This window comes from Lepus europaeus, chromosome 11 (assembly GCF_033115175.1).
Source record: "Lepus europaeus isolate LE1 chromosome 11, mLepTim1.pri, whole genome shotgun sequence".
Taxonomy (NCBI): domain Eukaryota; kingdom Metazoa; phylum Chordata; class Mammalia; order Lagomorpha; family Leporidae; genus Lepus; species Lepus europaeus.
The window spans coordinates 19,284,759-19,309,145 of NC_084837.1; the positions used below are offsets into that span (position 1 = coordinate 19,284,759).

General features: G+C 41.0%; 1 protein-coding gene across 1 annotated transcript in view; it reads left to right on the forward strand.

The window, feature by feature from the left end:
- The first annotated feature begins 91 nt into the window (after positions 1-91).
- Positions 92-24,387, forward strand: part of EXOC5 (exocyst complex component 5) — a 54,601-nt gene continuing 30,305 nt past the window's right edge. Inside the window, exons 1-5 of the mRNA XM_062205060.1 lie at positions 92-338; positions 13,014-13,108; positions 14,735-14,882; positions 17,526-17,720; positions 22,195-22,259. Of these exons, the coding sequence (XP_062061044.1) occupies positions 312-338; positions 13,014-13,108; positions 14,735-14,882; positions 17,526-17,720; positions 22,195-22,259 (530 nt within the window). The 5' untranslated portion in view covers positions 92-311. The remainder of the gene's footprint in view (positions 339-13,013; positions 13,109-14,734; positions 14,883-17,525; positions 17,721-22,194; positions 22,260-24,387) is intronic.

Here is a 24,387-nt window from a genome sequence, read left to right on the forward strand (position 1 = left end):
CCGGCCGCTCGCGTCCCTCGCCCGCCCCTCCCGACCGCCGCCCGGGCGCGCGCAGCTCCACTTCCGGCGTACGAGGCGGTGACAATGGGAGCGGCGCGGGCGGCGCCGGGAGGCAGCTGACAGGCGTCTGCGGCTTCGCTTCATGGCCGCCCTGCCGCCCCGCCTGGGCTCTGAGGGGAGTGGGGAAGCCCGCGGGGGCCCCGAGCCGGAGCTGGCGAGCCGAGCGGGGAACCTGAGCGCGGCGCCGCGGGGGCGCAGCATGTGAAGCCAAGACGGCGGCCAGCGCGGGGCGATCCTCCCAGCCGGCCGGGATGGCCACGACGGCCGAGCTCTTCGAGGTGGGTCCCGCGCGTCTCCTCAGGGAGCTGCAGGCCCGGAGCGGGGGGCCGGCGGCGCGGGCGGAGGCGGTGGGGAGGAAGGGGCGACCGCCGAGGGGGGCGGCGGGCCGGGGTGACGGGTGCGGGGTGGGGGTCCCCGGTGCGGCGGGCGCTGGCTCCCCGCGGCGCCGTGCGGAGGGGGCGGCGGGAGGCCGGGACCCCCGCGCCCGTCCCTGGCGGTTTTGGGGGGATCTCTGTCGGGAGCCGGGCGCGGGCGCCTGCGGGTTTCCCGGCGCGTTCGAGAGGGTCGGGAGTGGGTTTTTTTATTTTATTTTATTTTATTTTTTATTTTTGGACAATGAAGGCCTACTGAGTCCTTCCGATGGGAGGGCGGCGGGACTGAAGGGAGCTGGTGGGTTGGGATCGTGCGGGAACTGGGGTGTTGTTATAAAACCACCCGAGGAGCGACAGGTGACGGGCGATGAGCCTCGGTGGTCGTGTATTTCCTTGAGCGATGTCAGGATCCAAGCCTTGACGTTTGATGTCGTGAAGCCCACTGTGAGGGCCGTGGTGTTTGAGATAATAGAATGGGAAACCTCTGATCAGACGGATGAAGCATCTCCTGGTGTGAAAGGATCCGGGTGAGAAAGAGAAAGCGAGGCGCCCCCCGCCCCCCCTTTGTGTTGGGTGTACGCTTGTTTTTCTTATTGAGTAACCAAAGTGTGAGTAAGAATTGAAACACTGCGGCTGACAAATGGAGACTTTCTCCATGAGTGAAAATTGTGTCCAGAAGATTCAGCAGTTTTTGTGGCTTCAAATTTGAATATCACAGTTTCTGTAACAAATAAAATTCTATTGTGCGTATTTTTTTCTTTAAATGTTTAACCACTTTTCGCTTATTACATTTGGGGTTTTAGTTGATCGGTGTTTCGATAAGTAATAGTAATTTATGAGTGGAGGATTATACTTACAAGGGAGACTTCAGCAATATTGATCGCATTTTCTCAGACTGAAGTATTAGGAGATAGAGTACATTAATTTTTCTATTTCAGAATTGTGCCTGGAGCAAGGAGACCTTGTTCTTGCTAAGAAGTTTTACTTTGTGCCCCTGGGCAAGATACTAAAGTAGTTTTGGAGTTCCTTGTTTTATTTTTCACATCTTCCAAAAGGGGAAAGCTGTTTATGGAGTTGTTTGAGATCTTCACTTAATGAGTTTCATTACAAACCCACTGTTAACAGAAAACTGTTATATTGTCCTACAGTTCACAAGACTTTATGAATATGGGTTGAGGTTCCCAGTTGTGTCTTGCACTTTATTATGTGTATTTTTTTTAAAAAAGCTTGACCGTGTGATTCTAATAACTTGTTTGAAACGTATATTTGATTCCTGTTCTTCACCCTCAGGAGAAAGGATAGGATGTGGAGAAATAATGTATCTTGCTTTCTACGGTACTACCATTTGTAAAGCAGTTAAACCAAGTTAGTTTAACTTAATTTAGTGACTCCGGTTACATGGTAATCATAGTGATGATACAGACTGTAGTCTGGTGGCCAGAGGGTTCTTAGAACAAATTTAAACATATTTATAGGTTTTAAACTCATGTGTCTTTTCCCTCTGACCATTTGTGGCTTATTGCTTGGTCAAAATGTGGAAGCATGTATTTGTACTTAGAATGAAATGCTCCCAGTTGCAGTTAGGAAGTATCTGTTTTGGGTTGATTACCAGTCTAGCCCTACAGTGGTCTCTGCTCTTGAGTAAATTTTCACCACCAACTGAGAAGTTGACCTCTTTGCTTCAGGAAGAGAAGGGAGGGGGGAAAAAGCAACTCAGTCTCTGTTGCTATTTTCTGTAGCAACTACATTAGGAGCCAGGTCCTAGGATAAGTTAGGGAGTGTCTTTTTCTCTTGCTTCCCTTTCTTAGTCACAGCTGAGAACTGTGGGAAACATAGGGCAGGACGTTGTCAGCCATACTTTTTTTTACGCATCCTGGTTTTCATGCACTATCCAACAGAACTGTGCTTTCCTTTTCCACACTGAAGAGAAGTTAAGTAACATAAAATTAAGTTTTTCAATTCATGAGGCTTCATTGTGTTAACTTTTACCCTTTTAAAGTTCTTTTACTAATGCGAGTACTCTTTTTCTTTAACAGAAACAATTTCATACATAAAACCAGAACTGCAGAATATTTCCTCTGTTGGCAGAAATAATTTAGTAATAGATGACTTATTTATTGTAATAGCCTATATCCTAGAAACTGCTCAGAATCGGTTTTTAGTTTCAAACCTTGCTAACAGATCTTTCTGAAGGGATTCTTCTGTTTGGGTTTTCTTTTTTTAAAGATTTATTTATGTATTTGAATTCAGAGTTACACAAAGAGAGGAAGAGACAGTGATATCTTCATCTACTGGTTCACTCCCCAAATAGCCTCAATGGCTGGAGCTGGGCCAGGCGAAAGCCAGGAGTCAGCAGATTCTTCCTGATCTCCCATGATGGTGCAGGGGTCCAAGCACCTGGCTCATCATCCACTACTTTCCCAGACACATTAGCAGGGAGCTAGATTGGAAGTGAAGCAATCAGGACTTGAAGAACCAGTGGCTTTATCCGCAACACCATATCACGAGACCCAAGATTCTTCTGTTTCACTCCAGGATGGACACTCTGAACAGGGATTCCATATGGTTTGGATTAATTATACTTTCTTTCTCTCTCTCTTTTTTTTTTTTGACAGGCAGAGTGGATAGTGAGAAAGAGAGACAGAGAGAAAGGTCTTCCTTTTTGCCGTTGGTTCACCCTCCAATGGCCGCAGCATCTCGCTGATCCGAAGCCAGGAGCCAGGTGCTTCTCCTGGTCTCCCATGCGGGTGCAGGGCCCAAGCACTTGGGCTATCCTCCACTGCCTTCCTGGGCCACAGCAGAGAGCTGGCCTGGAAGAGGGGCAACTGGGACAGAATCCGGTGCCCCAACCAGGACTAGAACCCGGTGTGCCAGCGCCGCAAGGCGGAGGATTAGCCTGTTAAGCCACGGTGCCAGCCTAATTATACTTTCTACATATAAAAAGTGGTTTGGATAAATTCTTTTTCTATTGCAAATATTTCTCTTACTGTACTACTAAGAACATGGACTGCTTTCTTATTTGCTAATTTTCTTTCCTACTTTTTAAAAGTCTTTTCTTCCGGGCAGGCTACCTTTGTGAAGAGTTCTTTGTAAGATCCCTTACTCATTCATTCAACAAATCTTTCTTGATTACATAGTAGGTAGAAGATAAGGTGCCAAGTAATGAGGCTGCATGTCTCAAAGGGTACAACTTTAGAAATACTAATCCTACAAGGTGTGCTGTAAGAAGTCCAAAATGGTTCAGAGGCCAGATAAGTTATGAATGGACATAGTCTGTTCATTGGCAATTTACAATATATCTTTCTATATTTATATCCCAACTTCTGTTGACCATGAGACTGCTTTATATTCTGTACTTCTTAACTTGATTATGTACTTAGTTTGAAAAATGTAGAATTAGATGTAGAACCCATCCTCATCATCAAATAGGGGAGAAAAGGTAGAAATATAACAACATTCTTTAGACAAAGTTATAAATGGTATCAAAGAAGGCTAAAGTGCCAAAGGCATTTAGAGGATGGGAGGGAAAGGATTAGAAAATAGCATTTGATGGCCGGCGCTGCGGCTCACTAGGCTCATCCTCCGCCTTGCGGCGCCGGCACACCGGGTTCTAGTCCTGGTTGGGGCACCGATCCTGTCCCGGTTGCCCCTCTTCCAGGCCAGCTCTCTGCTGTGGCCAGGGAGTGCAGTGGAGGATGGTCCAAGTCCTAGGGCCCTGCACCCCATGGGAGACCAGGATAAGCACCTGGCTCCTGCCATCGGATCAGCGCGGTGCGCCGGCCGCAGTGCACCTACCGCAGCGGCCATTGGAGGGTGAACCAAAGGCAAAAAGGAAGACCTTTCTCTCTGTCTCTCTCTCTCACTGTCCACTCTGCCTGTCAAAAATAAAAAAAAAAAAATAGCACTTGAATTATATACAAAGATAAAATAGTTTGTAGAACTGGGTAGAGGGACTTTCCAGTAAAGCAGACTATGAAAATCAGTGCATAAAAAGAAGAGGATAGGCTTGAGAGACAAGGAAGAGTTCATTTTGGCTGGATATAGCACACATGAAGAGGGGGATTGGCTTGTAAGGGAAATAGGGATTTAATTGTGGGGATCCTAAATACGGAATTGGAATTTGACTTTTTTTTTCTTGTAAATGTAGATATCTTGGTAATAGTGCCTGAGGCCAGGTAATTTGTGTATGGTGGCAGTGGCTATTTGACTTCCACCTTAGAATGTGAGTATCCAAGACACATTTATGTTTCTCTTAGATTTTTTCAAACTACATTACAAAAACTATTTGAAACAGACTTGTTGAAAAAAGTGTCTCCTGTTCTGTTAGCTAGCTAAGCATGTGTTTGTGAAATTGAGATAACACAAGGGAGGAGTACCCTTTACCCTCAAGGTGCTAAAATGCTATTTGACCATATTAGTTGTTAAATAAGTATTTGCAGAATTTGGCTCCCACTTATAGTATTAATGTATTAATTAATTATTAATTCACTAAACATTTATCAAATACCCTGCCTGCCTGAGACCAGACATTTCAGATACTGGAGTTAAAAGATGTTGAAGTAAAAATCTAGTTGAAGGAGGTGGACAGGTGAACCAGTAATATAGTACAGTGTGAGTAGAGAATCTCTTCCTGTGCTTATTAGGAAAGGTTTCATGTAGTAATGACATACAGGTTGGGTGTTGATTGATGGGTAGAAAGCTGGAGAAGGGCATTCTAAGGCAGAGAGAGAGGTGACTCCAGTTTGTAAGGTGAGGTGTTTTGAGGGAGTATTGAGAAGGGATATTTAGGAACAGGGAGTGATGGTTTATGCCAAGGCATTTAAACCAAGGAGTTTGGGAACCTTGTGAGACGTTCAGGGGACTGACTGGAATTTATACCAGCTTAACTTCAATAATACATAAAAACTCTGCTCCTTAACAGGTATGTCCCCACCCCTTGTGAGGTGATACCTTGCTGATAATATTTTAGAGGATCCCTTGTATGTGACAGTTCACATTGTTCCTGCTGCTTTCACAGTTATCTTTGTCTTTTGAAAGTTTGATTATAATGTATCTTGATGTGGATCTCATTATAACGTATCTTGATGTGTTCATCTTACTTGGAGTTCAGTAAGTTTCTTGAACGTTTATATTCACTTTTTTTCAGATTTGGAAAATTTTCAGTCATTATTCCTTCAAATACTTTGTCAACCCCTATTGCTCTGTCTTCTCTTGAGACTTCCACATATGTATGTTGGTTTACTTGGTGGTTTTCCACTATTTCCTTAATTTTGTCAGTCTCTTTTCTGTGTGTTTCTCAGACACAGTAATTTCTATTTCCTGTCTTCACAGTTTCTTTCTTCTGCTTATTCCAATCTGCCTTTAAATTCCTGTAATGGAGTTTTCACTTTGGCTATTGTATTTTTTAGCTCCAGAATTTGTTTTCAGGGTTTTTTTTAGGTTTTCTCTTTATTGACATTTCCATTTTGTTTATACATCATTTTCTTGACTTTCTTTGCAACTTCCTTTTATTTCTTTTAGCATCCTTAAGACAGTTGGTTGAAAATTTCTGACTAGTGGATCTACCATTAAGTCTTTTTTCAGGGGCAGTTTCTGTTAATTTTTTTTTTTTTTTAAATTTGAACAGGGCATAGTTTTCTGTTTCTTTGTACGCTTTGTCGATATTTTGTTGAAAACTGGATATTTGAATCTTTCAATGTGTTAATTCTAGAAATAAGATTTTTCCCCTTCCTCAGAGTTTATTGCTTGTGTTTTTGGTTTTTGTTATAGGCTGTCTCTGTGAGGAGTAAATACAAGGTATACCTTTCCCTGGTGTGTACATCACTTTGCAATTTTCTGTGTACCTGAAGATTCTTTTGAATATCCTGGTCTTTAATATCTGATTCCCAAAAAGGGGGAAAGAGAAGAATGAAGAGGGATTTATTAAAAAAGATTCCAGCCCTTTGAGTCCTCTGGAAGTTACTTTATCCAGAGGGATAGAGGCTTGTGAAATGGGAGGGAGAAAATGCAACAACAGTAGTCATCAGCTTCTTTATTCTTCTAGGATCTGAAGCAGAAATCAGAGCACAGACCTCCTATATTTGGAGGACAAGGTCGTTTTTTCCCCCACCCTGGTTCCTGAAAGCTTTTTGCAGATTGTTCCAGGAATAAGTGTACAGCTGTCTGCTACAATGCTTGGGGGTGGAGTCTGGCCAGCTGCTACTAGCTAAGAGCTGAAATTGACCAAAATTAAGCAAATTTTACTGTTTAAAACTTCTCCTGGGAAATTTCAAGCTATCAGTAGACTCCTGAGACCCAAGATGGTTAAATCAGGTTGTACCAGTACAATGTTGTTTAAGTGGAGAGTCAGATTTATTGTTTCCTACTCCATCGTCTTCCCAGAATCCTCTCTTTTTAAAATTTTGTTAATACATAGCAATGCCTGTTTGTGTATTATCTGTGGTCATATTTGTACCACAATGGCAGAATTGTATTATTGTTACAGAAATTGTGTAGTTTGAAAGCTTAAAATATTTGCTATCCTGCTCTTTAAGAAAAAATAAATGTTGATCTTTAACATTTTTCAGATATTTAAGGGTGGCATTAATTTTGGCATCTTATTTGATTAGCTACCTTCACTAGACAGGGGCAGCTTTATTGTTTCTATCCTTTATATGTTTGCATATTGGGGAAATGGCTATTAGGTGGGCTCATGGACCCCCTGGACTCAAGCATTGCTAGACCTTGGCTAGGAATCTATTTAGTTATTTGGCCTCCACATGTCTTCACTTTGATAAAGTCCATGAGACTCTGGGTCAGTCAGGTGTTAATGCCAGCTAGGACCCTATATCCAGTAGATTGCATGAGTGTTCCCTGTTCCCTAGTTTACCAAGGTAAATGCTTATAGCTCTTTTGGGGGGAAGCAATAGTAGATTCTTACTGGATGTATTTGCTGGCATATTGCAGGTTCCTTCTTCTCGGGAACCCAGCCTTTTTTCAGTTAATAACAGAGTTATAGGAGATTCTGTAAAACTTTGGTATAAACTCTGGACACCATTCCTTCTCTTGACCTCATCTTGACCTTCTCTTGACAACTAATCTCCCCTTTACAAATGCTGTGTTAGTCACATTTGCCTTGGAGTGCATATTAAGAGTGCTCCCTGTGCTTGGAGTAGTCCTCCCTCAGATGGCTCATTCTTTAGGTCTTTGTATAGGTCTTTGCTTAAAATTTACCTTCTTAGGTCTTGCATGATGACTTTTTTTTTTTTTTTTTTTGCATGATGGCTTTTATCAGATAATCATTCTCTTCACTACTCTGTAGTCCTTTTTTCTTCATAGTTCTTACCATTTTACTACTCCTATGTTTGTCACTGTCTTCCGCTAGATCTAAAGGAGCAGATTTTCCCTCTTGTCTGGTATTAGTATAGTCTGGCATGTAGTAAACTAAATTCATATTTGTTGAATGAAGAATATTTTGAGAGAATTTAAATTTGCAAATTATAGTATTGAATGCAATAAAGTTGTTTTAAAAGATTTATTTATTTATTTGACAGAGTTACACAGAGAGAGAAGGAGAGGCAGAGAGAGATCTTCCATCCGCTGGTTCACTCCCCAAATGGCCACAACGGCTGGAGCTGCGCCGATCCAAAGCCAGGAACCAGGAGCTTCTTCCAGGTCACCCATATGGGTGCAGGTGCCCAAGGACTTGGGCCATCTTTTTTGCTTTCCCAGGCCGTAGCAGAGAGCTGGATGGGGAGTGGAGCAGCCGGGACACAAACCCATATGGGATGCCAGCACTGCAGGCGGTGGCTTTTACCTTCTACACCACAGCGCCGGCCCAGAATGCAATAAAGTTTGTAAAGTACTAGGCACATGTCTGGGACATAGTAAGCAACTAAAAAAATTAATCATCACCATCTCATCATTACTTGAGCATTTTATACATACTTGTCGAGTTTAAAAAATTTTTAAGTAGCTTAGTTTCCAAAGTTCTGAGTAGCTCTAAATGTAAATTCCTTTTTCCTAAGTCAATAATTGTCAATTTATATATATAAATTAAAGATCATGGGGCCAGTGCTGTGGTACAGCGGGTTAAAGCCCAGGCCCATAGTGCCTGGCATCCCCATATAGGCGCCGGTTTGAGTCCCAGCTGCTCCACTTCTGATCCAGCTCCCTGCTAATGTGCCTAGGAAAACAGTGGAGGATGGCTCAAGTCCTTGGGCCCCTCCACCCGCTTGGGAGACCCGGGAGAAGCTCCTGGCTTTGAATTAGCCCAGTTCCGGCCGTTGCGGCCATCTGGGGAGTGAACCAGCAGGTGGAAGTCCTCTCTCTTTCTCTTTCTCTTTCTCTTTCTCTTTCTCTTTCTCTTTCTCTTTCTCTTCCTCTTCCTCTTCCTCTTCCTCTTCCTCTTTCTCTTTCTCTTTCTGCCTCTGCCTTTCAAGTAAATAAAATAAATCTTAAAAAAAAAAAAAGGTTGTTGTTTATGCACTGTATCTTACATCTCAAAAGAATTGAAGTAAAGTAAAAATATGACTATCTAAATGATGATAGATTTGTTAAATGAGTTCAGTGTCCTTTATGGTGCTGAAGTTTTTCACTGTGCCTTGGTTATCTAATTCATCCTTAAGACTCCATCTCAAACATGTCAGCAGTAATGGATAAATTAAAAGAAGTTTTATTTTTATTTTTAAAGGATTTTTTAAAAAACATTTTATTTATTTGAAAGGCAAAGTTAGAGAGAGGAAGAGAGAGAGAGAGAGAGAGAGAGAGAGAGAGATCTTCTATCCAATAGTTCACTGCCCAAATGGCTGTAATGGCCGGGGCTGAGGCAGGCTGAAGCCAGGAGCCTAGAACTCCATCTGAGTCTCCCACGTGGGTGGCAGGAGACCAAGCACTTGAACTGCTGCCTTCCCAGTTGCATTAGCAGGGAGCTGAATCAGAAGTGGAGCAGCTGGGATTTGAACTGGTGTTCGTTTGGGATGCTGGCATTGCAGATGGCAGCTTAATCTGCTGCACCACAGTGCCAGCCCCAACTAAAAAAATTTCAAATTAGGAATCTTGTTTACATTTTCTGCCTTGATCATGTCACATATTTCTAATAATGGAAATCTTCTGAAATAAACTGGATTAATATGACTGCTGGTTTTCAGTTATTTGGCCACCATGAAAAAACCTTTTATGGTAAAACATAGTCTTTTAAAACACCTTACTTACACTGTTTTGAATTCTTTCTGGTTGACATTTACTCTTCTAGTGATCAGTGATATTATAGTCGTAAAGGCTATGGGGTTTATCAGTTGTGTGGTAAGCCTGCTGGTTTGCATTATTGATCTGTCATATGATTAACATTTATTAATAATAGATTAATAGATACAAATTTATAAGACAAAATCAGTGACATGCGTGGGTGTTCATATAGCAGCTTCCCCTCTTCAGTGTTACCAGTTAGCGTTCCCCACCTAGAACTGTCTGGGTACTAGGAGCCATTTGTAGTTTACCAAACTTGCCATTCAGTTTGCATAGCAATAATGACACTGATTTATGTATCAGGCTTGCCACGTGTAATTTGTGTTACTTAGGGCAAGTAATTCAGTTTCCTTATCATAAAGTAAGTTAAATAGGATCCTCCACCCCTTAAAAGTGTTATTGAGAGTAGTAAATGAGATAATTTCATGTGAAGTGTCTATGTGAAGTGTTTTGCTTGTTGCTATTCCCATTTTTCTGGAGGATTATTCTTACTCTGACTGGAATTCATTATTTTATTCCTCTTCTTACCACATTAGATTGGTGAACCATTCTCTCAAGTTCCAAAGTGATGATGAGAAGGAGCACCAGATTGTCAACTATTGGTCTCAGTTGTCCTTTCTCTGGATACCCTGTGTGGTCGCTGTGACCTCATCTGTGCTTGCTTCTCAGTTCTTGTAAGGGGTTAAGCTCTGTCTTGCTTTTCCCTTTGAGGAAAACTATTTGTTTCATTTTTATCTGGCCAGCTTTTTTGTCTTCCTTGACTTAAACATCACTTCCTCAGCAAGTTTGCTTGTTCTAAAAAGCTTTACCAATCTTTTATCTTTTCCTGTTTTCCCTGTTATGTTTTCTTAAAGCACCCAGAACCTTTCTTTCCACCTCATTTATTAAAATTGTAATTAGTTATTTCTGTGATCACTTGTTTAATTGCCATTCCTACCTTGGAGATTCTTTCCATGAGGCCTTGCAAGGAAGCTGTGTCAGTTGAGATCACAGTTGTGTTCTCAGTGCCGAGCACAGGGTAGGTGTGAACTTTTGTTCTTGTTGCTAGAAAGTATTTGCTGAATTAAAGAATAACTCAGTTTCGTCCTTCAAACTCCCTGTTCCATTAATAACTCCCTCAGCAGTGTTAATACTGGAGTTTGTATACATTTTGTCACACATTAATGCATTCTTTACACTTCTCTTATTAGGCTATAAATTTTGTACAGATACAGTACAGTATATATTTTATTTTTTAGTTTTTTAAAGATTTATTTACTTGAAAGACAGTTTATGGGGATTGTTTCTTCCATTTGTTTGTTCATTCCCTAAATGGCCACAAAGCCAGGGCTGGACCAGGCTGAAGCCAGGAGCCAGAAATTCCATTCGAGTCTCCCACGTGGGTACAGGGACCCCAAGCACTTGGGCCATCTCCTGCTGCTCTCCCAGGCCATAGCAGAGAGCTGGAACGGAAATGGAACAGCTGGGACTTGAACCCGGCACCCATATGGGAATGCAGGCACTGCAGGTGACATCCGTACCTGCTGTGCCACAGTGTTGGCCCTCTGTTTATTTTCTTGATTGAGCTTTCTACTCTAGTAACCTTTTTAAAAAAATTAATGGTGCTTTTTTAATGAGAAAACTTAGATTTTTGAATTCTGCTTTTTTCATCAAATATGTTAGCATTTTTCTCATTTTTTAATGTTAATTACATGATTTTACCAGGAACATATTTTCATTCTGTAAGTTTATCATAATTTATCAACTGTGTTTTGTTCACTGTTTATAAAATTATTCTATTTTATACCTAATGCTTGGAGAAAATTCTGCAAATATTTTTGTGTTCAGATGTACTTTTTCCTTAGAACTTTAAAACCAGAATTACCTGGTTAAAGAATATGAGCATTTCCGCCGGCGCCGCGGCTCAACAGGCTAATCCTCCGCCTTGCGGCGCCGGCACACCGGGTTCTAGTCCCGGTCGGGGCGCCGGATTCTGTCCCAGTTGCCCCTCTTCCAGGCCAGCTCGCTGCTATGGCCCGGGAGTGCAGTGGAGGATGGCCCAAGTGCTTGGGCCCTGCACCCGCAGGGAGACCAGGAGAAGCACCTGGCTCCTGCCATCGGATCAGCGCGGTGCGCCGGCCGTGGCGACCATTGGAGGGTGAACCAACGGCAAAAGGAAGACCTTTCTCTCTGTCTCTCTCTCTCTCACTGTCCACTCTGCCTGTCAAAAAAAAAAAATTAAAAAAAAAAAGAATATGAGCATTTCTAATACTGTTGACGTTACCCAGTAGTTACCAACCTTTCTTTTCTTTTTTTTTTCTTTTTTCTTTTTTTATTTTTGACAGGCAGAGTGGACAGAGAGAAAGGCTTCCTTTTGCCACTGGTTCTCCCTCCAATGGCTGCCGTGGCTGGTGCGCTGCGCTGATCCAAAGGCAGGAGCCAGATGCTTATCCTGGTCTCCCATGGGGTGCAGGGCCCAAGCACTTGGGCCATCCTCCACTGCCTTCCCGGGCCATAGCAGAGAGCTGGCCTGGAAGAGGGGCAACCGGGACAGAATCTGGAGCCCCGACTGGGACTAGAACCCGGTGTGCCGGCGCCACAAAGCAGAGGATTAGCCTGTTGAGCCACGGCGCCGGCCACCAACCTTTCAAAAATACTGTATTTGATAACATTCCTACAGTAATTAAAAAGTTACTGTATTTTGTGAAATTAAAAAAGTGATAAAGTAAATTCATTTTAGTTAGTAGTAAGACTGAACATTTTTTCCTGTGTCTTTTTGGGCCATATTGTATAAATTGCCTTTTTGTGTTTTGCTCATTTTTCTGTTGAGTTGTTCTGGCTGGTTATTAATACTATTTTAATGTTTTGCTATCCTAATTTTCATTAAGCAATTTGTTTTGATAATTGAAGATTATTTTTAAAGATTTTATTTTTTTTTATTTGAGAGAGTTACAGAGAGGGAGAGAGAGACAGAAAGATCTTCCATCTGCTGGTTCACTCACCAGATGGCCGCGACATCCAGAGCTGAGTTGATCTGGAGCCAGGAGCTAGGAACAATGTGAGTGCAGGGGCCCAAGTACTTGGGCCATCTTCTGCTGCTTTTCCAGGAATATTAACAGGGAGTTGGATCAGAAGAGGAGCAGCCAGGACTCAAACTGGCACCCATACAGGATGTTGGCATTGCAGGCAGAGGCTTAGTCTACTAAGCACTGGCCCCAGAAGATTTTTTTAATTGGGAAAGACCTAGTACATTTTTCATAATATGGATATACTTAAATGACTAGTAATTCAATACATTTTTTCACGTATAGTAGACATTATTTTTCTAAGTAATATTATTTTCCAAGAAACTCAAAGCATATTTATTTTGTAAACTAGGAGCCTTTTGTGGCAGATGAGTACATTGAACGTCTTGTGTGGAGAACCCCAGGAGGAGGCTCTAGAGGTGGACCTGAAGCTTTTGATCCCAAAAGGTGAAGTAAAAACCCAGTCTTCCACATAAACTCAAGCTAATGCTACAAATTTGTGTTTGGAATAGAAGTGACTGTTGAGGTTACTGCTGACATTCATGTTTACATTTTTGTACAATTAGTCAATGAAGTCCACCAAAGACTAAAAGAGAATATTGGAAGTTTGGGCTGTGTTTTTCCTTTTACATTCCTTTTATTTTAATGCTTATTTATTCATTTATTTGAAAGGGGGGAGAGAGAGAGAGAGATCTTCCATCCATCGATTCACTCCCCACATGCCCACAAGTCAGGGTTGGGCCAGGCTCCATCTGGGTTTCCCCTATTGGTGGCAGAGACTCAAGTACTTGAGCCGTCATCCACTGGCTGCCCCTTGCATCAGTAGGAAGCTGGATCCCAAGCACTCAGATAAGGGATGTGAGTGTCTTAAGTAATGGCTTAACTTGCTGCACCACAGCTGGTATGAGGGAAGGGATTTTATTGAGCGTAAGAATTTAATATTTTCTTCCCTTAATAATCATAAAGGATTGTTACACAACAGCAACATGGTGAATAGGTTGTATTAAATACAGTAGTTGCAGAAAGTCACTGAATTCTGGACTGGGTAATGCTATTTTTATATAGTACGTTCTGGACTGTCTAAAATAAGCTATAGGCTATGAAGTTTGTTTTTCTCCTGGAGTTTTTATGGGGATTCTGGGTGAGGTTTTCATTCACGTCCGAAATTATCCCCTGAAAAGTCAATAAAGACTGGCCATATTTTTCAAATGTTATGTTTGTTTGAAAGCTGTGTGGCTTGGAGAAGCTATGAAAAAGTCACCAAATTACAGACTTAGTCTTTTCACTGAATAAATTCCTAGCAAAGTGCTATAGAGAAAATTGACAAGTTCGTCTCAGCTCAAAGAACTCTTTTTTTTTTTTAAAGATTTATTTATTTTTTTGAGGCCAGCGCTGCGGCTCAATAGGCTAATCCTCCACCTGCAGCGCCGGCACACTGGGTCCTAGTCCTGGTTGGGGCACCGGATTCTGTCCCAGTTGCCCCTCTTCCAGGCCAGCTCTCTGCTGTGGCCCAAGTCCTTGGGCCCTGCACCCGCATGGGAGACCAGGAGAAGCACCTGGCTCCTGGTTTCGGCGGCCATTGGAGGGTGAACCAATGGCAAAAAGGAAGACCTTTCTCTCTGTCTCTCTCTCTCACTGTCCACTCTGCCTGTCAAAAAAAAAAAAAAAAAAGATTTATTTATTTATTTGAAAGTCAGAGTTACACAGAGAGAGGAGAGGCAGAGAGTCTTCCATCTAATGGTTCACTCCCCAATTGGCTGCATCAGCCAGAGCTGTGCTGATCCGAAGCCAGGAGCCTCCTCCGGGTCTCCCACGCGGGTGCAGGGGCTCAAGGACTTGGGCATCTTCTACTGCTTTCCCAGGCCATAGCAGAGAGCTGGACAGGAAGTGGAGCAGCCGGATCTCGAAACAGAGCCCATTTGGGATGCTGGCGCTTCAGGCCAGGGCGTTAACCCGCTGCTCCACAGTGCTGGCCCATCAAAGAACTCTTATTAGGACTTTATTTACAAGTGAATTGTTCAGTTCCTTTTGATTAATAATAGATTGATAGATACATTTTCTGTTTTCATTTAGATTATTAGAAGAATTTATAAATCACATTCAAGAACTCCAGATAATGGATGAAAGGATTCAGAGGAAAGTAGAGAAATTAGAGCAACAATGTCAGAAAGAAGCCAAGGAATTTGCCAGGAAGGTGCAAGAGCTCCAGAAAAGCAATCAGGTAAACGTTGAGCTAAGCAGTGAGCAGTTTGTATAGCCCATGATAACTGTCTCCTTCCAGCTTGCATAACCCATAGTAACTCTTTCCTTCTAGCTTTACGTTTTTACAGACAGAGGGAGAAGCAGTGAGGTCTTCCATCTTCTGGTTCACTCCCCAAATGGCTGGAGCAGGTCCAATCCAAAGCTGGGAGTCAAGTGCTTCCTCCAGTCTCCCACGTGGGTTCAGGGGTCTCGCGAGCACTTGGGCCATCTTCTGCTGCTTTCCCAGGCCATTACAGGAAGCTGCATTGGAAGTGGAGCAGCTGGGACTCAAACTGGTGCCCATATGGGCTACAGGCGCCACAGGCGGAGGCTTAATGTACTGCACCAGAGCACCATCCCCTAGTTAGGAGCTTTTAAAAAAGTTCAGTGAAACAATAGTAACTATTGAGCTTTTGCTTTGCCATTGTGGTCTCATGAGATGAAGTGTTAATAAGTTGTTATCAAATACTCCTGGCATTGGCTTGCTACTAAGTGTTAGTTTGGAATCACAACACTAGCATTTCAAGATAGAGTGGTATCCTGTTTATTGTGGTCTTTGCTTTACTTCTAATAATGCAAATTTTCAAGAATGTACTTCAGTAGACCTATATTTTGACTATTTTAGTTGGCATTTGCATTCTCTATAATCATAAAACGAAGTAGTATTAGACCAACTATTGCCTGGATCAGGTTTTTCACTGAAGTAAACCTAGTCTAGGAAATGTCAAACTTTGAAGCATATGTCCCAATGAGAGCTGTTGTACTATGGGAAAAGGAGATGCTGAATTCTTCCTTGGCCATTTTGGAGTGAAACCAAATCACTTGATTGGCACTGGGGCTCAGTAGGCCAACCTTTGTTGTCACTGTCAGGCCCTAGAATTAATCTGGAACCCATGAATTCTTCCTGTGGGCTGAGCCTGATCTGGAATTTGATCACCTTGGTTTGAAGAGCATTTGTTTAGCTTTGTTGCTTCCCAAGAGCCATTTGTTCTTTTAGTAGTGTTAGGGATTAGCAAGTTGATTTCTGCTAAAATTTCATTTATTTATTTATTTATTTTTTGCTTAAGCAAATACAGCTATGAGAAAATGTTTCATTAAGGAAGTCAAAAATTTAAGTAAGATAAGAAGTGTGTTGTTTACTAGTCGAGGTGACAGTTTTCAAATATTTTTAATGGAGTTTTTACTTGATAATAGAATTAATAGCTAAACTAAAAACCTGTGGAACCACACTGCCTGATTTTTAATTGCAGCTCTATCACTTATTCAGTATGTAATCTCAGGCAGTTTAACCTTTTTGTGCCTCAGTTTTTCTTTTTAAAGATTTATTTATTTATTTCAAAGTCAGAGTTACACAGAGAAGGAGAGGCAGAGAGCGTCTTCCATCCGCTGGTTCACTCCTCAGTTGGCCACAATGGCTGGAGCTGCAGTGGTCTGAAGCCAGAAACCAGGAGCTTCTTCCAGGTCTCCCATGCGAGTGCAGGGGCCCAAGAACTTGGGTCATCTTCTACTGTTTCCCCAGGCCATAGCAGAGAGCTGGATAGGAAGTGGAGCAGCTGGGACTCAAACTGGCCCCCATATGGGATGCTGGCACTGCAGGCAGCAGCTTTACCTGCTACAGCATAGCACTGGCCCCCTCAGTTTTTCATCTATAGTATGCTTTGTTGTGTGGGTCAGATTTTTAAGTAAATACATATAATAGGCTTAGAACAGTGTATAGCACAGAGAAAGTCCTTGGGCCGGCGCTGTGGCTCACTTGGTTAATCCTCTGCCCGCATGGGAGACCAGGAAGAAGCACCTGGCTTCGGATCAGCACAGCGCCGGCCGTAGTGGCCATTTGGGGTGAACCAACAGAAGGAAGACCTTTCTCTCTGTCTCTCTCTCTCACTGTCTATAGCTCTACCTGTCAAAAAAAAAAAAAAAAAAGAGAAAGTCCTCAATTAACTGTTTACAACTTTTTCCTGCTCGATTTAAAGTCAGAAGAAAGTACAATACTGAATGGCGGCAGTTCTGCTATAAGCAATTCTAAGGCATTCATTGCACACAGTTTTCATTTACCGGAGGACAGTAAGTTCCTGGGAGAAGGGAAGGAATATTCTAGAAGGCAGTGTACCTTTGCCGTAGAATAATTGTTGCAGTCTTTTGTTTTAACAGCTAACAAGAACAATTTTACCTTGTATATAGTATTAACATTGCTTTTTAAATGTGAACTGTACTGTATTTTTTAATAAATATCTTTTAGTTCTGTCTTTTTTTATGCTTTTCAGAGAGTTCTTTAATGTCTGATTCCTTCCATGTTTAGTCATTGTTTCAGAATCAATGTTCAGGAATAAATGGTACTGAGTTATTTTGTTAAACAGGTTGAAAGTAGCCTTGTTTTGATCAACACATGTATTCATTGTAAGTGTGCTTATTTTAATATTAAAAGGGTAAAATCAACTTGCTTAAAAGATTTTCAGATCATATTATATAAATGAGCATGGACTGGTTTTATAGAACATCTTATGATAATATTACTTCAATGTTATCTTTGTAGTGATGAGATTGGCAGTTTAGTTTTGATGCATATTAACTTATATAAAATAAGTTCTCTGATTGTGTTTTATGCTTGTGGACATTTTCCTAGGTTGCCTTCCAGCATTTCCAAGAACTCGATGAGCACATTAGCTATGTGGCAACCAAAGTCTGTCACCTTGGAGACCAACTGGAGGGGGTAAACACGCCCAGACAGCGGGCAGTGGAGGCTCAGAAGTTGATGAAATATTTTAATGAGTTTCTAGATGGAGAATTGAAATCGGATGTTTTTACAAATTCTGAAAAGGTAAGCACTGGCAGAGGATAAAAACAAATTTTAGTATTAATAACAATGCTCTAATTATGAACTTCAGTTAATACTTTTCAGATTCGACTTCAAATCATTGAGTAGCTGACTTAAATTTTTGTTGTTTTGAAATGTAAATGAGCACATTGACCTGTAGATTACTGATGGAGTATTGTTATTCAAATTTAAATTGGATTGCTTGGTACTTTTGTTTATTACATTATGTATAGTTTAGAAATGCCAGGGTAACTGTGTTCATGAGTACTCATATTTCCTGACCAATGATTTTTTATATTAACAGAAATTCTTTTTTATGTGTAACATATATAGAGCCGGCACTGTGGTGTAGCAGGTAAAGCTGCTGCCTCTAGGGCCGGCATCCCATATAGGTGCCAGTTCAGGTCCCAGCTGCTCCACTTTCGATCCAGCTCTCTGCTATGGCCTGGGAAAGCAGTGGAAGATGGCCCAAGCCTTTGGGCTCCTGCACCCACATGGGAGACCAGTAAGAAGCTTCTGGCTCCTGGCTTCGGATTGGCACAGCTCCAGCCGTTGTGGCCATCTGGGGGGTGAACCAGTGCATAGAAGACCTCTCTCTTTCTCTCTCTGCCTCTGCCTCTCTGTAACTCTGCCTGTCAAATAAAATAAATAAATCTTTAAAAATATATATATATATGTAACATATATAACATAAGTGTTATATATGTAGCAACCTAAATCATTGGTAAGTGAAATGTCTTCCTGTAAAGGATTTCAGAACTTTACATTTTTATTAGTTGAATAAAGGTCTCTAATAAAAAGTTAAAGCTGTTCGGACCAAGGATAATAGAAAAGCTGAATTAATTGTTCATGTTAATTCTTTTTATTGCACTGGTCACTTAATCCTGGTCTACAGGTTCATGGAATTGGCTTCTCTAGAATTTGGTAAGATTTGGTAATTTGCCTCACTTTTCTCCCCTCAGGGGATGATTTCATGAAAAGAGGACATTCTTATGGATCATAAATACACAAAACATTGTCTACTCATGTATTGAATGTAGTCTTTCTGAACTATTCCACATTTGCTCCATAAAATATCTCATATAGAGGAATGTTAAGAGATAGATATTATTGAGCTTCACTTTGAATAAAGCAACACATTTTTGTATTACTCTGTAGGGTTGTGGGATTTATAATTTTTAGAAATCTTTGAAAAATGATTACTGATAGCTAAGTCTGTATTTTGAAGAATAAGTTTCAGGGATTTGCAATATAGAGTAATACTGATAAGATTAACCTCAAGAAAAATATACTTACAAATTTGTAAAATACTGACAATGTAGTTTTGTACATTTATGTACTTTAAAAAAACTTTTCTAAAAGATTTATTTGTTTGAAAGGCAGAGATACAAAGAGAAGAAGAAGACAGTGAGAGAGAGAGAGAGAGAGAGAGTTTCCCATCCGTTGGTTTACTCCCCAAATGGCTGCAATAGCTGAGGCTGGGCCAGGCCAAACTCTGTCTTGGTCTCCCACATTGGTGGCAGGGGCCCAAATACCTGGATGATCATCTTGTTGCTTTTCAGGCACATTAGCAGGGAGTTGGATTGTAAGTGGAGCTGTCCAGGATTTGAACCAGTGCTGATATTTTAAAAAAATATTTATTTGTTTATTTGAGTTATGCAGAGAGGAGAGGCGGGGCTGGGGGGGTATTCCATCCGATGATTCACTCCCCAGATGGCCACAACAGCTAGAGCTGTGCCTATTTGAAGCCTGGAGCTAGGAGCTTCTTTCAGGTCTCCTACACGGGTGCAGCGGCCCAAGAACTTGGGCTATTTTCCACTGCTTTCCCAGGTCATAGCAGAGAGCTGGATCAGAAGTGGAGCAGCTGGGTCTCAAACCGGTGCCCAATGGGATTCCGGCGGTTCAGGCCAGGACGTTAATCCACTGTACCACAGCGCTGGCCCCAACCAGTGCTGATTTGAAATGCCAGCACCGTAAATGGCAGCTTAACCTGCTGCAACATGATACCAGCCTTTTATGTCATTTTTATACTGACATGTTTATATTAGTATATAGAAGGTTTGAACACTATACTGTTTTTCAGGATACCTTATAGACTTTTATGTTTTAGGTTTTTCTAAAAACAGATTTATCTTATGAAAATACTTGTACATATTTTTATATATAAAAGTTATTGTCCGGCTCCGTGGCTTAACAGGCTAATCCTCCGCCTTGCGGCGCTGGTACACCGGGTTCTAGTCCCAGTTGGGGCGCTGGATTCTATCCCGGTTGCCCCTCTTCCAGGCCAGCTCTCTGCTATGGCCCGGGAAGGCAGTGGAGGATGGCCCAAGTCCCTGAGCCCTGCACCCGCATGGGAGACCAGGAGAAGCACCTGGCTCCAGGCTTCGGATCAGCGAGATGCACCGGCCGCAGCAGCCATTAGAGGGTGAACCAACGGCAAAAAGGAAGACCTTTCTCTCTGTCTCTCTCTCTCTCTCACTATCCACTCTGCCTGTTAAAAAAAAAAATTATAACTCAAGTCTCATACTTTGGATTATATCTGTCAGATTATATAGTATATTGATGCTATTTTATAAAGAAAATGCAGATATTTTATTCCCTGTGAGTTGGCCTGCTTAGATGTATACAGTTCAAATTAGTCATTAGCTAGAGAAATATGTGACTTGGAGAAATTAGAATGGGATGTCAGCACATCATACTCTTTTCCTGCCTCCTTGGTCATTTTGCATTTTATACTCTTTGATTTTCAGAATCCTCTTCTTCCCTGAGAATATGCTGCCGTGGATTACTACTGTCTTTACATGTGTGCTGATTGTTTTCTCCTTCCAGTGGCAGCCCATTGTTCTTTGGTAGATAATGGCTGTTGGTCCTGATGAAGTGTAATACACTGTCACTTATTTAAGAGCTACTTTTGCTTTAAACAATTTTATAAAATAATCAGCTGTGGGAAAAACAAGCATCATAGTACTTGCTACATTAAGCAGTGTTTGCACACTTCAACTTACAAGGGCTTCTGTCTCTTAGAAAAAGAACAAACTCTTAATGGAAACATGGAATTGGCTGTGTGTCAGGCATGTTTCTGAAGGGGTATTGGTTAAATGAAATGGCGGATTTGACTAGCACTACCGATGGGCGTGATTGTACCATATGCAGGAGGAATGAGAGAATGTTTGTTAGCTGCCAATGACCGTGAACTGCTGACCAGGAGAGAAAAGATAGTGGAAGCAGAAACGCTATATTCAGTATCATTTGGAGCAAGAAGTAGGATCAGGCCGTGCTGTTGTTATCTATAGTTGCTTGCCAGAGTTCACGTGGGTACATAGAAAAATCTATATTGATGTCCCTAACTCTTCCTTTTGTTTGTCTTTTTTTTTTTTTTTTTTTTTTGACAGGCAGAGTGGACAGTGAGAGAGAGAGACAGAGAGAAAGGTCTTCCTTTGCCATTGGTTCACCCTCCAATGGCTGCCGCGGCTGGCGCGCTGCGGCCGGCGCACCGCGCTGATCCGATGGCAGGAGCCAGGTGCCTATCCTGGTCTCCCATGGGGTGCAGGGCCCAAGCACTTGGGCCATCCTCCACTGCACTCCCTGGCCACAGCAGAGAGCTGGCCTGGAAGAGGGGCAGCTGGGACAGAACCGGCACCCCGACCGGGACTAGAACCCCGTGTGCCGGCGCCGCAAGGCGGAGGATTAGCCTAGTGAGCCGTGGCGCCGGCTTTGTCTCTTTTTTTAATGTAAAAAAAGTGAATCCTCAAAATTAGTTACTTAAGTTGTGTCAAGATAAAATTGGTACTAATTTGAAATTTAATTAAACGTGAACATTATATAACTTCGCTATACTATTGTGTAGATAAGCACAAATACCTGTAATTAAACAGTTTTAAACCCATTGTTTAAATCTCTTAGTTCTGCAACTTAAATAACTAGGTGCATTTCTATATAATATTTCATTTAGGAGACTTAAAAATAAGTCTTATTTTTGGTTTTAGATTAAATATTGTGAATTTATCTGGTCATTAAATGAGAAACATATTTGTTGGTTTATTCTCTTAAGGTGGAATATATGCAGCAGTATGTCCTATCATTTTCATAAATCCTGTTTATTGTTTTTGAGTTCATAAACTTAGAGATTTACACTTGTTTTCAGCAAGTAATGATGTGAATTTGTATATCTTCGGAGTAAACACAAACTGTAGATTTCATTGGGAAAGGTTATGGCATCAAAAAAAAGAAAAAAAAAATCACAAATTTCAGTGACAGAAAGACAAATATTTGTATTTTATTGATTCACATTTGGTGACACCCTAAGTAGATTCTTGCTGCTTGCAGATTTTATTTATTGGGAATTTTTAAAGAAAATTACTTGGGGGAGGGCCTGTTTGCATATACAGGGAGATATTAACTTTTCAATATTTAATTATCTTTGATATTCATAAGAGTTTTTAATAAAATTATTGCTTTTTAATCTATTTATTAATAGATAAAGGAGGCAGCAGACATCATCCAGAAGTTGCACCTAATTGCCCAGGAGTTACCTTTTGATAGGCAAGTTTATTTCTTAAGAGCTAATTTGGATATGTGTTGTAATTTTACTAGATAAAATTATGTTTTTTTCTCTTTATGATTTTCTTTGCCCATGAATTCAAGAAGAATTTACTGAGCATCTCCTTTGTACAAGATATAGTACAAAATACTGGATTGAGAAATAAGGTCCACTGTTAATATCTAAATTTAATGATATACCCTGAAATAATTTTTATCTTTTATCTTCTGAAAAAGTTAATGGAGAACTTTGAGATTGACTTAAATAAAAGTTTGAATTTTTGTATTGAACTTGGAGGACCAGGGAAGTAGGAAACAGGGAGAGATTAAACATGAGGCTATTCAGTTGATTTTCCTTTTTGTAGATGAGGGTTTTAAGGTTTTTGTGGTCTTGGGTAACTTTGAAAAACTGATGAAAAGCTATAGAATTGTTTCAAAAAATTAAGATACACACAGTGCATTTTATAAATTTTCAAGGCATTTTAGACTCCTTAGTCTATCCACAAAACACTTTCTAAAGACTTCAGGTTAAGAATCCCTGTTTTAAATGCCAGGCCACAGGTGGGCATTGTGGCACAGTGGGTTGAGCCTCCATTTGGGATGACTGCATCTCGTATCAGATTACTGATCTGAGTCCCGGATACTCTGCATCCAATCCAGCCTCCTGCTAATGCATCATGGGAGACTATATAAGATGGTTCTAGTGCCACCCATATGGAAGATCTTGGTGGAGTTTCAGGCTTCTTGGGGAGTGAGCCAGCGGATTGAAGATCTTTCTCTGTTGCTCTGCCTTTCAAGTAGATGAAAATAATAAATATTCATTTAGTTAATGCCACGTCCAGGGCCATTGTTTACTTTGAGTTCATCATAAAATAAATTTTCCACTGAGAAGGAATTTTTTCATGATTTCCTCTAGTTTATGGGATGCCAGGCTCTTTAATAAAATCTTGGTAGTATTAGTTCCTCTATTTGAATCTGAAAGACATATGACTTTCTATATAACAAAATCTTTTGGTGATACTTGAAGATCCTCAGGTACAGACAAAATGTAGATATATTGCTACACTAAAAGCTTTAATGTTGTCTATGAAATGTACAATGAATACTCCCAAATGGATGCTTACATACATACACATACATGTGTATTTATACATGTATTACTCTCAGCTCAGATTCATCATAAAAGATGAGTAGTAATAATCACATACCACTTTTTAGCTATTAATAACCTCATAAGCATTATGATTTAATGTGCTGTAATAATTTTTAAAATCTCCCACCCAGACCTCTATATCTCATTTTAGAGTTGGATGATTTACTTGAATAGGTAAAAATGTCTAGCTCAAAATAGGTACACAATGACGATTGGCTACATCCTCCATCTCACTCTCCATTCTGTTCTTTTGCGCTTGAACACAAACATGTATAGTCATCTTCTTTACCCCTCAACTACATACTTCTCTCGCTGTTTTATTTTAGCCCCTCTGCTGAGGTTTAATGTATCTTCAAATATATGTATTTATATATATTATATATAATATATTCACACAGGACAATATAACCTTATAAATATTCTGTATTTACCAAATCTTTCTTTTTTAAAGATTAATCTTATTTATTTGAAAGGCAGAGTTATAGAGACAGAGGAGAGGTAGATAGATAAAGATGTTCCTTCTGCTGGTTCACTCCCCAAATGTCCATAACAGTTGGAGCTGGACCAGGCCAAAGCTAGGAGCCAGGAACTCCATCTCAGCCTTGTACGTGGGTGACAGGAACTCAAGTACTTGAACCATCATCCACTGCTTCCCAGGCACATAAGCAGGGAGCTGAATCAGAAGTGGAGTACCTGGAACTTAGCCAGCACTCTGATGGAACGTGGGTGTTCCAAGCAGCAGCTTAACCTACTGTGTAATCACTCACCCTGGTATTCTAGTTTTTGACGTTGTAAAGGTTGAATAGTTATTCAGCTAGTCATGTTGCTGGATATTTTTTATCATCTCTATTTTTTCTAGTTTAAAAATGATTGATTTATATATTTTATCATTAATCATTTTACTTTTAGTAATCACTTTTTTTTTTTATTTGTTTTGACAGGCAGAGTTAGACAGTGAGAGAGAGAGAGAGAGACAGA